This window comes from Martes martes (assembly GCF_963455335.1).
Source record: "Martes martes genome assembly, chromosome: 3".
NCBI classification, from domain to species: Eukaryota; Metazoa; Chordata; class Mammalia; order Carnivora; family Mustelidae; genus Martes; species Martes martes.
This window is the reverse complement of record NC_137890.1, coordinates 186,658,235-186,676,439: the sequence shown is the minus strand read 5'-3', so window position 1 is coordinate 186,676,439 and position 18,205 is coordinate 186,658,235. Positions and strand designations below refer to the sequence as shown.

At 40.0% G+C, this 18,205-nt stretch overlaps 1 protein-coding gene across 2 annotated transcripts in view; it reads left to right on the top strand.

Moving 5' to 3' along the window:
- The window catches only part of HSPE1 (heat shock protein family E (Hsp10) member 1), a 41,621-nt gene that overhangs the window by 286 nt on the left and 23,130 nt on the right, over positions 1–18,205 (top strand). Inside the window, exons 2-4 of one of the 2 annotated variants that reach the window (XM_080798678.1) lie at positions 535–699; positions 1,804–1,893; positions 2,143–2,382. In XM_080798678.1, coding sequence (XP_080654804.1) covers positions 535–699; positions 1,804–1,893; positions 2,143–2,193 — 306 coding nt within the window. In that variant the 3' untranslated portion in view covers positions 2,194–2,382. Of the gene's footprint in view, positions 1–534; positions 700–1,803; positions 1,894–2,142; positions 13,179–16,355; positions 16,419–18,205 lie in introns of those variants that run through there. The other variant, XM_080798677.1, reaches the window with a different exon arrangement.

Below are 18,205 nucleotides of genomic sequence, written 5' to 3'. Positions count from 1 at the left end.
TGGCGGGAGGGGTGGGGGTCACTGAGTGACACGCGCCTGCAGGAACCCTGGAGAGGCCGGGGCGCACCGACCCTTCTCTCCGCCAAGGGCTGTGCACGCGTGTCCCCGGCACGCCTGGGGTCCTGGGGGCGGGGACCGGACCGCACGCGCCACGGCACACACGAGTCTCCTGCGAGGCCTTTGTGGGTATGTAATATCTTGAAAAGCGTGGCTCCAGGCGCAGGGGTTGACTGTTTTTGTTGAAGTTTCCCAGGGAAATCTGAGGAAGGAAAAATACTTGACCTTGAAATAAACGAAGGTTGCCCATAAAGCTCGTTTGATTGCTGACCAGAGGAGCAACAATGACCCCTAACATATGCGGAATGGGAAGTTAAACTCAGAATGTAGAGCAGAATATTCAGATGGTTTTCTTGCACGAATAATCTTGAGTTTTGGCGTTGATTTGGAAAGCCACACGTGCTTTTTGATGTGTAACGGTTAGAAGGTAAACACGTAACTGCTTTTGTTTCAGATTTATTATTTCTCTTCTTACAGGCAGGACAGGCGTTTAGAAAGTTTCTTCCCCTCTTTGACCGAGTTTTAGTTGAAAGGAGTGCAGCTGAAACTGTAACCAAAGGCGGTATCATGCTTCCAGAAAAATCTCAAGGAAAAGTGTTGCAAGCGACAGTAGTAGCTGTTGGATCCGGCTCTAAAGGAAAGGTAAATGGGGCTAACGTGGAACTATTTTTATGTGAAGTGGAGGTGAAAAAAGAAATCCTTGGTGATTATTAAAAGTAGTCTGTTAAAATAAATAAGTAAAATCTTAAAAAAAAATAAAAGGAATCTGTTAAATTGTGTTATTTTCAGGATCATTCCCTAATCAGGCGCGTCTCATCTCCCTCTTAAAGGAAAGTGACTGTAGAATGAAGTTGCTTTTTTTGTGTGATGGAGAGTTGCAGAGTATTAAAATTAATAACCTTTTGATAGTCTAGTATGACCAAAGTTTTATTCAAATTCTAAAGTTTTGATAAAACAAAAATTAATACTTAAGGATGATCCATGGGTACGTTTAGGAGTTGAGAGGAAATTTAAACTCTAGATCTAATCTCTAACACTATTGATTGCCCTAGTCTTTTAACCATTTTTGGCCTTGGTTTGTATACTTCTGAACAAGGAACAGATCAGACTTAGGCTTATAGGCATTCTCCTCCAATTAATTGATTAAACCTCAGATCTCAAAGTCAGCCTGAATAGTGCCTTTAGGGTCATATACATTAATCGCATTGTTCCAGTCGCCTCTAAGAAAGTTCTAGCAAGGAGGTATCCTGGAGTCGGGAATAGGAAGGCTCTGAGGAGGGGGCACTATGCTGCAGGCTCTCTCCTTAAATCTGCACTTTGATGTAAAGGAGATGGAATCATGAAAGAAGTATTATGTTCCAAATTCTGGAAATACCTGTTGGATTTGTATGTATTAGAAGAAGTTAAACATGACCACTATATCTGGTTTTTTAAAACTGATTTATTTCACGTAGTCTGGAGGTTATGTTAATATTTAACAATAAAAAGTTAGCTTTAGTTAGCGTTGCCATTCTAACTCTGAACTTTACTCTGAAATTAGGTTTTAGTTTAAGCCTCTATGTGTGCATTTTTAAAGTAATTCTGCAGTGATATTTTTGAGCCAAGAACTGTGATTATAGTGTAAATCATATCATTTGGTCCCAAATCTTTTTTTAACAGTTGATTTGAATAAGCATATTTAGTTAATAAAAGGTATAAATTTTCTCAAACTAGATGTTTTACTGATAAATATCCTTATTTTTTAAGGGTGGAGAGATTCAACCAGTTAGTGTGAAAGTTGGAGATAAAGTTCTTCTCCCAGAATATGGAGGCACCAAAGTCGTTCTAGATGACAAGGTGTGTAAATTTATTATTTCTTAAAAGTTAAATATTTGTGGGGTACCTGGATGACTCGGTTGGTTAAGCAGCTGCTTTCGGCTCAAGTTATGATCCCAGGGGCCTGGGATCGAGTCCCACATCAGGCTCCTTGTACCTTTTGGGGCTCTTCCTGCCTGTGCTCTTTTTCTGTCAAATAAATAAATAACTTGTTTTAAAAGTTAAATATTTGTTATTAGTTTTCTTAACTAATGGTTTCTCTATTTGCAGGATTATTTCTTATTTAGAGATGGTGACATTCTTGGAAAGTATGTGGACTGAAATCATTATTACAATGGCATGAAGTGAAGCTGCCCATTCCAGTGAAGTTGTGAAATCTTTCATCATGTAAATAATTTTCATGTCTCTTTTATAATAAACTAATAGTATCCAAACTAATAATATCCATTGTCTCTAAAATTTAGTTTTAGTGTACTGATAAAACATTAGCAAATAAAAATGGATAAACGAGTTGTTAATCTTTATTTGGTGATTTAAGCTGGTTTTAGGGTTCCCCAGTGTTTTTTGTTTTATGTTTCTAAGTAACCTGCAGAGAATTCTGGGAAACAGGCTTTCCAGTCTTCACATTGAGTTTACTTTATTACATAGATATTGATGCTGATATAAAGCCATGGAATTATACTTAGTTATATTTTAAATGTAGTACTTTTTAAAAAATTACTGTTATTAACATATAATGTAGTATTTGCCCCAGGGGTACATGTCTGAATCATCAGGCTTATAGAATTCATAGCACTCATCATAGCACATACCCTCCCCAATGTCCATAACCCAACCACCCTCTCCCGACCCCTCCAGCCCCCCAAAGTAGCAGTATTTTAACTTCATCTATAACAAGCTTATATTGAAGTTCAGTTTTTCACTTACGGAGCTAGGGTTAAATATCTTGTTTTGTAAGTATTTAGAAAAACTTGGTGAGGTTGTCTAGTTTTTAATACTTGATATTACTACATAATTTACTTGGCAAAAATCCATGGCTGGTTTAACAGCTACCATTGGTTGGATGCCTTTTATGTGCCTGGTGCTGCATGATGGTGATTACAGCCAACACCTCAGGAGCATTTTCTGTCCACTGGCTACTGTTGTGGGTACTTGGTGTGCATGGCTTATCTTAAATATTTGAACAACCCTGTAGGGTATGGTAGTTCTTTTGCAAATGAGGAAGGTAAGGCACTCAAGCAGATTGAGTAATAATCACACACTCAGTAGGAAGGGGCAAAGCCGGGATTTGGCAGTCTACCTCCAGATGCTGCTGTCCAAAACTTCATCTGTGGTTGCTTTGTCAGATAATTCTAAGCACTCAATAGACATTTCAATCATGGTTGATAACCACTGAGATCAGGTATGGGTAGCCATACCTGATGGGTATGGGTAACCACTGAGATCAGGTAGATCAGGTATGAGAGGTAATAATTGGTATCTAGTTCATAATTTGTTGAATTTGAAAAATAGGAAATGGAGTTAGACCTGGACAAATACCTAAATTTAGCTATAGCAGCTAGGGAGAGAATTTGAACCCAAACAGTCCTTCAGACTTAATTACAAACCCCTAGACTTTGCTTTTCAGACCAGCTATTCTTGGTCATATTTTCTAATCTTGGTTACCTAAAAATGAGTGTGATCATATCTTTTAGAGTGTGACCTGTGTTTGTCTTGTGGAATTGAAATCTAAATGAAATTGTTAATGATGGGCACCTGGGTGGTTCCGTCATTTTAAGCGTCTGAGCCCTTGGGTCTTGGGATTGAGCCCCCACATCAGGCTCCCTGCTCAACAAGGAGGCTGCTTCTCCCTCTCCCTCTGCTGCTCTCCCTGCTTGTGCTCTCTCAAATGATATCTCTTTTTAAAAAATTATAAGTTGCACAGAATAAGTCTCAACTTTTGGTCATGTCATCAGTAAACTGTGTATTTACATTAATGTATGTGTTAGTGCCATTTGGTATACTAAAGCTTAATCTTTGTCATCCTCAGTTATGAGAATTATGATGAAAAGCTCGATTTACAGCACCCTAGTGGGTCATCAGTTTCCTGTTGTCCCTGAAGCACAGCTAGATATTCAGCTTTGCTCTTTACAACCTTGTCAAGCATGGATTTCCCTGTTTTACCAATGAGAAGACTGAGTAGAGATGAGGAAACCTCTTCAAGGCTCTGTGGCTGGTAAATTGTAGCTAGGCAACCAGTGCAGAGGCCATGTTCCCCAATTTTGTTTTTCAAACACCCAAGCAAATGAGTTTTGAGATCTTAGGCAATAGTTTCCAAACCTTTGTTTATCCTTGGTATATTTAAAATTTCAGGACTCCGTTTATAATCTAAATTAGAAGGATGGGGGAATTTTTTTTTTTTTGGTACCATGGCAGTAGTCCCATAATGCTTGCCTAGAAGAATTGCTAAAGAAGTAATTTTAGGGGCGCCTGGGTGGCTCAGTGGGTTAAGCGTCTGCCTTTGGCTCAGGTCATGATCCCAGGGTCCTGGGATTGAGTCCCACATTGCGCTCCTTGCTCAGCAGGGAGCCTGCTTCTCCCTCTCCCTGCTGCTCTCCCTGCTTGTTGTGCTCACACTCTTGCTCTCTCTCTGACAAATAAAATCTTAAAATAATTTTAGATTATGAGATTATATTGGGAATGAGTAGGGAAAAGAATTTAGGCTGAGAAACGTAGACCAAAACTCAGGGTGCTGAGGGTGTGGAACCACATGTTTCACAACACTATGCTGTCCTTTATCTTTTGGTCAACAGAAAAAATAACGGACGTAAAATTCCAACTGGAATTTTTGTGATTATACTACCATTCTTGAGCATTTGCCATGCACTGGTCTAGGCATTTAATATATAACCTTGTTTAATTACATGTGATCATAGCAACCCTGGGAGGCAGATATTCCTTGCCTTGTAGGTGAATAACTTGCTCAAGGTGACACCACTTTTAAGTTATAACCTGGAATTGAACTCAGGTTTGTCTGACTTTAAAGTGTGCCTTAAGGGGTGCGTGCGTGGTTCAGTCAGTTAAATGTCCACCTCCTGATTGGGGCTCGAGTCATGATCTCAAGGTTGTGAGTTTGGGCTCCACGCATGAGACTCTCGCTGTACCTTTCTTCCCACCTCAAATGCAATCTCTTTCTCAATGATTAACATCTTTAAAAAAATGTGTCATAAATTATTTGACACCAAAAGTTGGGGAAATTGAGAATAAAATTACCAGGAACTGTATGAGTTGTGCTGTGTGAGTATTACTGTTAACGTGGCTTTCGCTCCTATTATTCCAGAAAGTGTATGCTTTACAAAATTTTTTATCTAAAAAGTTGGCATTATAAGATTTCATTTTTATTTATTATGATAACACACCGTGAGATTTATCCTCTTAATAGATTTTTAAGTGTACAATACAGTATTGTTCATTATAGGCACAGTGTTGTACAACACATCTTTAGAACTTTTCATCTTGCTTATCAGGAACGTTATGTCTTGATTAGCAGCGCCCCATTTTCCCCCCTCCCTAGTGCTTGGCAACTACCATTCTACTCTGCTTCTATGAGTGACTATTTTAGATAACTCGTAAATGGATTATTGCAATATTTATCCTATGTTTGGCTATTTCATTTATAACGTCCTCAAAGTTTATTCACGTCACATATTGCAGTATTTCCTTGTTTAAAGCTGAATGTATTTACCACGTTTCTTTTGTCCATTCTTCTGGTACGTAGGCATTTAGGTTGTTTCTACATCTTTAGCTTTTGTGAATAGTGTTGCAATTAACGTAGAAGTGCTAATACCTTTTAGTGATTCTGATTTCCGTTCTTTTGGATAAATATGCAGAAGTGGGATTGCTAGATAGAACTATGGTAGTTTCTGGGGTGCCTGGGTGGCTCAGTTGGTTAAGCAGCTGCATTTGGCTCAGGCCGTGATCCTGGGGTCTTGGGATCAAGCCCTGCACCAGGCTCTCTGCTTAGCGAAGAGTCTGCCTCTCCCTCTGCCCCTCCCCCCAGTAAAATCTTAAAAAGCACTTTGGTGGTCCCATTTTAAATTTTTTTAAAAGATTCTATATTTTTTGAGTAATCTCTGCACCCACCACAGGGCTCTAAGTCACAACCCCAAGATCAAGAGTCGCACGCTCCACCGACTGAACTGGCCAAGTTCAGTCTATTTTTTTTTTTTTTTTTTTTGAGGAACCTATATGTTGTTTTCCATAGCGGCTGCACCATTTTGCATTACCACCAACCAATATGGATCATAAGGTTTTATATATTAGAGGTACTAACTTGCCATATTTGTCCTAATTTGATGTGCATTTTTAATTTCTAGCTAGTCAAATTTCACTTCTAGTAGTTTTTAAAATTTTGAACATGTAAGTAATTAATCCATAATTTATTTACTATATGGTTATGTGTCTGACTTTATTTGACCAACAATTAGCTTGTGTCAACTTTGTTAGATTATCCATTTCACCCACCATCCACTCCCCCACCTTGAAATGTGAGGAATCACCTTCATTGTACATTAAATTTTTAAATAAGTCTATTTGTGGGTTTTATAGCCTTGTTCCATTGATTTCTCTATTCTACCACATTGTATTCAATATAAATATAAACTTTTATATGTAAGTTTGATATCTGATAAGGCAAGTCTTCCCATGCACTTACCTATTTGTGAACATTTTTAATCTTCTTGGTAAAGACTACCAGATTGCTCTCCAGAGTGACACCAAATCATGCCTCTTCCAGCAAGTTGTTTGTTTTCTCTGCACCCACACCAAAATGGAATTTTGAACTTTTTATTTCTGTGAAGAGTATTTATATGGTTTCCTTTACCTTTACGCAACCTTCTAGAGAAAGCCCAGTCAAGTCCAAGCTCGGATCCTGTGTTGCTTACGTACTGGTTATGTGACATGGACAAATCACCTCTTAGTTTAAGAATTAATTGTAAAAGGAGGGGACTAGATGTCCCTTAACATTTTGAGTCAGGCCTGTTATTTTGTTTCTTAAACTTTGGTTTTATTTAAAAATGGGGGGGGGCGCCTGGGTGGCTCAGTGGGTTAAGCCTCCACCTTCGGCTCAGGTCATGATCTCAGAGTCCTGGGATCGAGCCCACATCAGGCTCTCTGCTCTGCAGGGAGCCTGGTTCCCCCCCTCTCTCTGCCTGCCTCTCTGCCTACTTGTGATCTCTCTCTGTCAAATAAATAAGTTAAAAAAATGGGTAGCATTCACATAGTTAAAAATTCACAAGGATATACACTGTGGCATCTGGGTGGCTCAGATGGTTAGGCGTCTGCCTTCTGCTTTGGTCATGATCCCAGGGTTCTGGGATCAAGCCCAGCATTGGGCTCTCCGCTCAGCGGTGAGTCTGCTTCTCCCTCTCCCTTTGTGATCTCTCTCACTTTTGCTCTCAAATAAATAAATAAAATCTAAAAACAAGAAAAGATATACACTAAGGAGATACACACTAAAAGTATCCTTCCCTACCCTATCCCCCAGCCATACAGTTACATCCTCAGAGGCAACTAGTGTTACATTATATATTTTCAGGGGTATCTTATGTATACATTGCATGTGTATGTGCCTGCGCATGCCATGTATACATGTGTGTCTCATGTATGTAAAATACATATATTCATTTTTTCTTTTTCAAAAAATAACATTCCATACATACCATTTGACACCTTTTTTTATAATAGTCTTTGGAATGACTCTATAAAGAATCTAGAGCTTTTTAAATTTTTCATTATAGGGGCACCTGGGTGGCTCAGTGGGTTAAAGCCTCTGCCTTGGCTCAGGTCATGATCCAGGGTCCTGGGATCGAGCCCCGCGTTGGGCTCTCTGCTTGGCGGGGAGCCTGCTTCCCTTCCTCTCTCTACCTGCCTCTCTGCCTACTTGTGATCTCTGTCAAAAAAAAAAAAAAACTTTAAATTTTTCATTATAGCTGTATAATGTTCTATTATATGGGTGAATCATAATTTAAGCATTCTCCACTGATGAATATTTAAATTCTAGTCTTATTTAAATTAGAAATACTTCTGCAGTGAATAAAATTTTTGCATAAATTACTTTGCCTGTGAACAACTATAAGATTAATCACTATGTCAAAGGGGATGTGGATTTTAGTCATATGTGTATATACACACGCATATCTCCAAGTTGCCCTTCCTAGAAGTTCTATCAATTAATAGTCCTAACAGCAATGTATGAGACTGATTTCTTCCCAGCCTCACTGATAGAAGATGTTATGAAGGTTTTGTGTTGCCATTCTTAAACAATTCTACTTTTTTAAAAAAAAGATTTTATTTATGTATTTGACAGAGATCACAAGTAGGCAGAGAGGCAGGCAGAGAGGCAGGCAGAGAGAGAGGGGGAAGCAGGCTCCCCGCTGAGCAGAGAGCCTGATGGGGGGCTCGATCCCAGGACCCTGAGACCATGACCTGAGCTGAAGGCAGAGGCTTAACCCACGGAGCCACCCGGGCGCCCCAAACAATTCTACTTTGATCATTATGAAGAGGTGAGCGTCTTGTGTTTGACAGTCTTTTCTGTTTCTTTACTGCTAACTGACTATTCCTATTGACTGTGAATATCCTCTACATGTCTTTCTGTTGGACAATTGGCCTTTTAAAATTTGTGTGATATCTTTATTGATTATGGAAGTTGGTTCTTTGTGATAAGTTTTTCCCTCCAGTTTATCATTTTGGCTTTGATTCTGTTTATGCTTTGAACTTGCAGGAAGTCATTTTAGTATAGCTAAATTAGTATTTTCCATTTATGGCTTCTGGGTATTATGTCAAACTGAAAAGTCTTCTCCATTATTTAAAGGTTCTTCCATGGTTTCTATAGGTGTTTTTACAGTTGTTTTTTTTTTTTTTTAAATTTCAGTCTTAACTTTATCTGGAGATTTTCTTGTTATAAGACATAAGGAATGGATCCAACCAACCCCCTTCCCTCTTACAGATTAAGCCTAGTTCCTTAAGACATGTTAAAATTTCGCCCAAGTCTTGCAAAATGGCCTTTCAGTAGCATTTAGCCTGGAGACTTGACTTGCAAAAGTATCAGTGGGTACTTACCTGACTTGAGTGTCAATTCAAAAAGGCCATTTTGTTCCCGTTAAGTCATTAATTTTTTTTTGAATATGTGCCAGGCACTGTTGGAGAAACAGGAATGAATAAAATTGGGGAGGGAGAAGTGAACAACTAAATTAATAACACACATTTATTTATTAAGTAAACTCTACCCTCAATATGGGGTTCAAACTCAAAACGCCAAGATCCAGAGCCATATGCTCTACCGACTGAGTCAGCCAGGTCCCCAGCACAATTTTAGATAGGGATTAGTGTCATTGAGAAAATAAAGACAGAAAGTGCTGCTAACTTCATGAAAGACATCAGGTGCCCTATTGAAAACAGGAAATGAGGCACCTGCCTGGTTCAGTTGGAAGAGCATGCAACTCTTGGTCCCAGGGTCATGAGTTTGAGCCCCACGATGGGTATAGAGATTTCTAAAAAAAATAATTTTTTAAAAAGTGTACATACCAGGATATAATAATCACTGGGACCCATCTTGGCAGCTGCCTACTATAATCACTGATTTGGTCGAATGTTCTAGAATTTTAGAGAGAAAGTGAAGTGCCATGGGACTTTGGTATCTTCTCATCTGTAGTGTAGTCAAAGTTGTCTAAGTTTGAAATCTTTTAAATATGTTGTTCATTATTCAATCTGTTCAACTATGAACATACCTCCCCATACTTCCCTGCTGCCTCAACGTTGCTTGGCCTGGGATGAAATCTGCATCTCCACATAGAAATGCTACCCATACTTTAAGCCACATTTTCACTACTTCATGCATCATTCATAGTGTGTCAGTTTTGCTCTTAGGTTGGCTCCCTTCAAGCCAATATGGTTAAGGCAGTTAAGGAACTTGGCAAAGTTCATGGGCAGAAAAAAAGAACTATCTCTTTTGGTATCTCCTCAAGAACAAGAAAACCTTTCTCCTAACCCTAACTCTTCCCCCAAACCTTTCCAAAGGCCTCCATCAGATATACTTTTATACCTCTTTAGGCTAAACGGAGTCAGATGCTTACCATTTAACCAAACCTTGGCTTAGGACAATAGGGACTCAAACCTCAACTAGAGATGGGTTTACCTTTCCCTGGTCACATGAAGAGAGATGGATACTGAGCAAGATAAAAGTATGTTTGCAAAGAACACGTGGGAAGGGGAATGGACAAGAGACTTAAGACATTTTGCTGCCTTTTTTTTTTTTTTTCCAGCTAGGCTCCACACCCTGTATGGATCCCAATGCAGGGCTTGAACTCATGACCCTGAGATCAAGACCTGAGCTAAGATCAAGAGTCAGACACTCAACTGACTGAGTCACCCAGGGTGCCCTGACATTTTGTTATGTAGTATAGTAAAATACGGTAATCTACATATCACCCTTCCCCATTCATTTTTAAATTCTCTGAGGAAAGGAGCTTATACATCTTATTTATGTTTCTCAGCATTTGCTTATTGCCCTTCACACAATGGGCATTCACTATTTTACTTGGATTTTAACCTTCCCCAAAGAGAATTTCATCTAAGATAGATATTTTTGAAATTACTTATGATATTTTGGATTTGTAAAATATTTTCTTCTAAAACTTTAATAAAAGTCAAGGAATATTGGGGCGCCTGGGTGGCTCAGTGGGTTAAAGCCTCTGCCTTCAGCTCAGGTCATGAACCCAAGGTCCTGGGATTGAGCCCCGCATCGGGCTCTCTGCTCATCAGGGAGCCTGCTTCCTCCTCTCTCTCTGCCTGCCTCTCTGCCTACTTGTGATCTCTGTCAAATAAATAAATAAAATCTTAAAAAAAAAGTCCAGGAATATTTACTTTTTTGAAGTTTTTATTTTTAAGTACTCTCTACACCCAGTGTGGGGTTTGAACTCACCACCTCAAGATCACAAGTCACATACTCTACCAGCTGAGTCAGCCAGATATCCCAGGAATATTTACTTTTATACTTGCTTTCATCCTCTATGAAGTAGAGAGAAAGAAGTGCCGTGCATTATTTTCATTACAAATAAAGAAACTTTTGATAGTTCATTCAAAGTCTTATAGTCAACAGGCAAGAGAATTTAGATTTTCTGAATCCCATCCCAGAGTTTTTTCCATATGGCCATATTACCTTTAAAAAGATCATTCCTTCTTTAACCAAAATATTCAAGTAACCCATTACTACATGCAATTTTTATTAGTACTCATGCTGTCTTTCTCTTCTTCTTCACTTCCCTCTCTCACCCCTCAAACACTGGTTAGAAAATTGTTTTTGTTTGGAGTTCATAATCTGCAGACTGACAGAGGAATCAAAATGTGAAGGTTATGAGCTAGAAACATTTCAACTCTAAAGAACAAGGTTCTTCCTGTGAGCAAGGCCAGAGTCGACATCACAATGCAACCTTATCAGACTTTTCAGAGATGAATGCATATTCTGTTCCTGAATTTAAACCCTACTTATTCAGTTTTTCTCTTGTTCTTTTCAGATGAGGTGAAATCATATAACAAATCTGGACTTAAGAGAACATTAAGATGAGCCCCTTCAATTATAGGTAACTGATATTTGCCAAGTGAGGGACACTACCACACAATCTGGGAAATTTTAATTTAATCCTTGGAGGTAAGAGTTGTTCACAGACTTAGAGGCCTACCTAGGACTCTGCTCTTCCCCGGGCCCACCCCATGCCTGTTAGGAAGGCATCATTTGGGTGCCACTTGTCCTAGAGTCTCACCATATTTAGCAAGAGAATTGGTGATTGCCTGTCTGTCCCCAGTGCTACACTCTAAGCAATTTATGGTTAAAGATTGGGCCTTTTCATACTTGTACCTCAGTGCCGAACACATAGTGGGGCTTAATAAATATTTGTTGAATAAATAAGTATACTAGGAGGTAGTGATGGAATTAAGTTCCTTGCTCTGGAGAAGTTACCAGTCTATACATCTTCCAGAAAGAAGGAATCTCAAAGGCAAACCAACTTCCTGTTGTCTAACCCCTTTGAGCAAAGTTCCAAGTCACTGACAATTATTCAGTGCAATTTGCACCCACTAGTTTAACGAACCTTTCTTCCATTCCTCCCTCCAGTTTTGGAGGCTGGCTGTGATACAGGTCTCAGGCATTCTCAATACACCTTTAGGTGTATTTGATGGGTTATTTGATGTTTTCTTCTTTTGGAAATCACCCTCCTATATGCAGTTTTTACCCTTTGAGCTGGCTTCACATCTGGTATCCTATGGCCTCCCTCATCCCAGATCAAAGATTTAACGTTTCTAAACAGGAAACAAAAGTTTGCCGAACTTCCATGATTACATAACGTTAGGAGAACACTTAAAACTTGCAACAAAAGAAATTTAGAATCATGTAAAGATGTACAACTCCCACCATCTGTCAAGGGGCATTCGTTTTCTCTTCCTGCTTCTGACTTGCAAAAAAATAAGAGCTAATTTTGTCCGCCTAACGCAGAATACCAGATGTCCAGGCTCACCCAGATAATTAGCCTCTGAGTCTTTTATCTACACAAACTTGTCATTGAAAAGGTCCTTGGCTTTGAAGTCAGCGGATGGTGGAAACATCATTTGACAGTCTAAGCTCTAGTCTTTTTTGAAACTGGGTCGGTTTCCTGCGGGGGTCTGAGGAATTTTCCCAGACCGCTGGCCTGTTTCTCCACTTTGTCTAGGCGGATTCGAGGGCAGAATTATGCTTCTCCGGGTATCTGCTTGTACAAGGGTTTATTGAAGCAGTCACCATTGTGCAAACCCTGTCTTTTCGGCGCGACTAATGTAAGCCCAGGGAGATGGACCGACACGTTACGCCGGCCTGGCTCACTCTCGCAGGGGCCCTCGGTGCGGGCCGGCTCGCCCGAAGCCACTCCCCGCCCCCGCGGCCATGTCTCTCCCTGCCTCCACGTCGCGCCGCGTGAGTCGTCGGCTGTTCCCTTTTCTGTGTCTCTCCCTCCGCCAGCCGGTCCTTTCTGGGACTCCTCCCCGGCCTCCCGCCCTGCTCCGCGCGGACTACGGCTGATCCGTCAGCTACCGCCCCTCCCTGACGTCCGGACCCGGAGCGCCGCTCCACCCCGTCGCGCCCCTCCCCTCTCGCCCGCCTCCCCCCGCCGCCCCCCCCCCCCCGCGCGGGCAGCCTTCCCCTACATCCGGGTATCGACTCCAGCCGCTCAGACTCTGGCACTATGGTCATGGCGGAGGGGACGGCAGTGCTGAGGCGGAACAGGCCGGGCACCAAGGCGCAGGTACTCCCTCTGCACCTTCCCTGCCTGGGAACTCTCGGTGGCGAGCCGCGCCGCACCTGGAAGCTGGCCGCCCCTGAGAGGAGGTTGGGCCGGGGCGGTAAGCTGGCGGGCAGGGGCACCCGTACCCGGCCTCCTCTTCCGGAGCCGCAGCCCCTGGGTATGGCTGAGGCGGCGGCGGCTCGTGAGGCCTGCCGAGCCCCGACTTGAGGGTGGGCATGAGGGGTGGGCGGAAGACGCGGGCGGCGACCGCCGAGGCTCGGGGCCGAGAGCTTGTCAGCAGCGGCTGCTTGTTCTCGTCTCTCCCCTGAACCATTGCTGACCGTCGTCGGAGGGCGCGGCCCGCCAGGTGGAGACCCTGGGGATTTCGGGAGGGTTGGGGGCGCCACGGCGGGAGGGGGTGTAAACACCGCCAGCCTCTTCCTGGCTTCCGGTTCCTTCCTGGTTTGTGACGTGCCTGCCCGGCCTCTGCCATCCAGCCCGTCTAGCCGGATCCGGGTGGCGACAATATACTTTATCCTCCTGCAGTTCGCCTTTGAGCATTTCTCGCTGCAGCTGTTCTCTGCTCCATCAAGCTTTCGTTCTCGGGCTGCTCTGGTTAGATGTCATTCCTTGTTACAGGACGCGTAGTCAGGGGATGAACTGGTCATTTTGTCCACTTTTAGTAGGGCAGTATTTAGGGGTGAGGTGGTGTTCGTTTAGATATTGATTCTGGGGGTTTTCAAAAGACGGTATGTCTCACATTATAAAGAAAAGTCAACCAGGCATTTAGATTTGAAGTGATTAACCTACCAGCTGAAATACATTGCTGTTGAGTATATGCTCTAACATCGGAAGAGATGTGTCAAAGTGTAATTTTAAAGAAAAAGTGATATAGGTGGGGGGAAGAAGACCCAGGAAAAAACCATGGAGCTCTGACCATATGCCAGAGAATAGATTTTAATATGCTGTACAGAATTTTAGAAAGGGAGTCCTTTCAAAGTATCTTTTAGATCCAGACACCTTCCTAGATCCATGATACAGATAAGGAAACCGAGTCCCAGAGAATCGGCTGCATTTGCTCAAGATTACATAGTCTCTGGATTCTTAGTTCACTGGTGACCTTTTCTCTTTAACAAGTTTTTTTGTAGTACTGAATTTTAGAGTATTGAGCTTAAACATCCCATTATAGAATCAGATTTAGCTGTCAGTTGCTTCTGGCCGTTTTATGGACATATTGCTGGAAATTTATGTATTATTGTTTTTACCTTTTTCAAACTTTCTTTATAAATGCTCTTTTCTCAGGTAACTTCTTTTTTCTTTGGAAACATCATTTCTCTTATACTCAGAGGTCGACTTTTGTACTCACATTCTGAGAATCGCCATCCATTTTTATTTACTCCTTAATTTTGAAATGTTATATTTTTTTGAAATGTTGTAAAATATTTTAAGTTAATATTGTAACACATCTGTTTTCTGTGTTATAAGTCACATAAAAAAAATCTCCTTTGCTTTTTTCCACATTGTCATAGATCAAGGTTGTTAAATCATCACAGGAAAGGTCAGGATTAAAAAAAAAAAAAAAGACTGCATAAGCAGCTTTCTTTCCTATTTCTTGTCACACTAATTTCCTTCACTGAAATAGGTCTATTCTAAATGATTTATTTGGAGCTATATCTTCCTACTTTTTTTTTCCTTTTTTTTTTAATTGGTTAGATTGGGATATAGACATGTAGTTGGTTTTTAATAAATGTTTATTCCCTGAAATAGATGAGAATGTTCATTAAGCTGATTTTGGTTCCTTTTGTGTTTATATGACAGTTGTGATGAGACAAAACATTTGATTACCAGTTAACAGTTTTGTATGTTTTCTGGATATTCCTTCATGTGCTTTCTAATATTTTTAAAACAAAATATTTTTAGAACTACCTTAATTTTTTTAAAGGAAAGAATAGTCAAAGCATATTGATAGAAACAACTTTCAGTATAAATTACATAGGAACAATTTAAAAACTACTTCAATAATACTTAGGTGATATCTAGGAAGAGACATCTTGGAACAACTTCCAGAAAGTTGTTTTTATTTCTTGACATATTAAAAAGAAATTCATTTTCATTCATACAGGGCAACTATAAAAAAGAATAATATGAAAAGTTTAAGACATTTAAGAAGGTATACCCATCACCTACCCTCATAACTAAGACGTTACTAATATAGATGAATCCCTCTTTATCACATTCTTCTGTCTTCCCACTCCTTCCAACCAGTGATGGTTGATTATCATTCCTTTTCTTCATACTTTTCCTATGTATGCATTATATCTATAGGTATGCTTTAGATTTCTTAAACTTCTATTCATGTGGTATCATACACTGAATTCTTCAGTTTGCTCCAGTTTGCTTAAGGTGTTTGGTGACTTACCCATGTTAATTGGTAGAGATCATTGGTTCACTACTACTGTTTCCCCCAGTTAGACCCCGGGGATATCAGGCGACTACTCTGTGTTAGGCATTGTACTGCTTGCTAAGGATACATAGGTAGACCTTGCCATATGTAGACCTTGCTGCAAACATCTGTCAGATGGAAAGACTCTTAATCACTTAGGGGAGTATCTGTGGATTGGACTATTTATAGAGGAATTCAGGACCAGTGCAGGTGATCCACAAAAGTATTGATTGCCCTTAAAAGAAGACTGGATGACTACTTTTTGATGGAGCTCATATTTTGATTTAGAAATTTGAGACACCATTTGGAATTGGAATAATAATTTATAATGTCGGTCTACAATAGTACTTATGGAACAGTACCTAACCCCACCACAGACCATTTTCTTTAGGTAAAAAACTGATCCAGTGCTTGGAGATTCTTTTTCAGCTTAACTTTTTGAGAAATATTAAACCACCGTAAACAAACAAGTGATAGATTTAGCTCTTCAGGTAATACATGAAAAGTTTATGGGAGCCCTATTTGAGGGGTTTGTGGTTGAAAAAATGTAACTTGTAGTTCAGTTATATAAAATCTTGGTGTTCATTTAAAAACATTGAGTAAAGTTCCCTTATTCACTGGTAATCCTGTTACTTATAGTATGAGAGCTTTTTCTCTAGTGCAGCTTTGGATCTTTATTAAGAATTGAAGTTAATCTCAGTACTGTTGCCTTTTTTGACTTTGTATGTGCTTTAACAATGAGTTTTTTTTTATAGGATTTCTATAATTGGCCTGATGAATCCTTTGATGAAATGGACAGTACCCTAGCTGTTCAGCAGGTAATAACTGTAGTTTCTTTTGCAACTCCAATAACCTAAGCATTTTACCTCCTTTAGCATAAATATTCCTGTATCTTTTAGTGCAAGTCAGAATCCATGGAAATAATAGAATGCATGTTTAAAACTTTTATCAATCCTCCATTTTGTCTTAAGATGGTATAGTAGACTGTAATGAAACTTAAGTACAATTTAGTATCTATTAATAATCTACCAAATTAGGGTACAAAATTTGATTTTAGAATGAATTTAATTCAAAGTTAATTGAATGCTAAATTAGAATAACATAATGAAGTAGGAAAGAGAACATACCTAGTTGGTGACTGAACACTTGAGAACATGTATCTAAATTTACCAAAAGTTCCCATTAGTTCTTAACTTTTGTGCTGCTCTAATATATGTGAAGGCTAAGATGCCTCCCTTTAGGTTGTTGCCACTATCAAGTAGCTCACTAAGGCATTGAATATCAAGGAGGTGGGTTTCTGTAGCATGTTTGGTTTGAAAAGCACCTCAAGAGATTCTTACAAGTTCCTTTTTTTTTTTTTAAGATTTTATTTATTTATTTGACAGAGAGAGACACAGTGAAAGAGAGAACACCAGCAGGGGAAGCAGGAGAGGGAGAAGCAGGGTTCCTGACGCACAGGAAGCCAGATGTGGGGCTCGGTATCATGACCCAAGACAAAGGCAGGCACTTAACAATTGAGCCACCCAGGAGCCCCGACTCTTATACATTCTTAATGAGAATTGCATTGTATACTTAACTGGGTTTAAAAAAAAATGTAGCAGTTCTTCCAAAATGAATAAAATCTATAATCTGGGGAAAAATAGTTCCTGTAGCTAATTATTAAAAGTTGCTTTAAGGGGTTAACAAAATGATGACTGAAATTAGGGAGTACTAGTATATTGGACTAGACATTGGTTAACTAACGTGTTTAAAGGAAAAATACTCAATAAAGAGAAGCTGGTTTTATCTTGATGGCTAGATAATAAACGTAGATAGCTACTTGGATTTATTGTGTTATTTGAAGATCCTGGAAAATGAAATAGGAATATAGTTGAATTCTTTGAGCTTAAAAAACAAGTCATAACATTAACAAATACCAAAAACCTTTAGAATGGACTCAGTATAATATTTAGATACTTAGCATAGGAAATGGACGACTATTCATGAATGAATGGCTATTTGGACATTGCCTTTTAAGAAGGTATTGTTCAGGGGCGCCTGAGTGGCTCAGTCATTAAGCGTCTGCCTTGGGCTCGGGTCATGATCCCAGGGTCCTGGGCTCGAGCCCCACATTGGGCTCCCTGCTCTGCGGGAAAGCCTGCTTCTCCCTCTCCCTCTGCTGCTCCTCCTGCTTGTGTTCCCTCTCTCGCTGTGTCTCTCTCTGTCAAATAAATAAATAAAATCTTAAAAAAAAAAAAAGAATATTGTTCAATCAGCAAATGTTTATTGGGCAATGAGATAGGCCTTATGGAGGATACAGAAATATAAACCTAGAGCTCAATGTCTGGAAATCGGGAAAAATAAGAGGAAAAATGTATAAATGTTTCTACCTTTAAAAGTAGAGGTTGTGGGGCTCCTAGTTGGCTCAGTTGGTTAAGCATCTACCTTCAGCTCAGGCGTCATACTCCCTGCTGAGCAGGGGAGTCTGCCTCTCCTTCTTCTTCTCCTGCTGCTTGTGTGCTCTCTCTCTCACTCTCTCAAATAAATAATTTTTTTTTTAAAGTAGGGGTTGTGTGCTTCTACTTTATTGAATTTATTAGTTCGAACAATTTTTTTGTGGAATCTT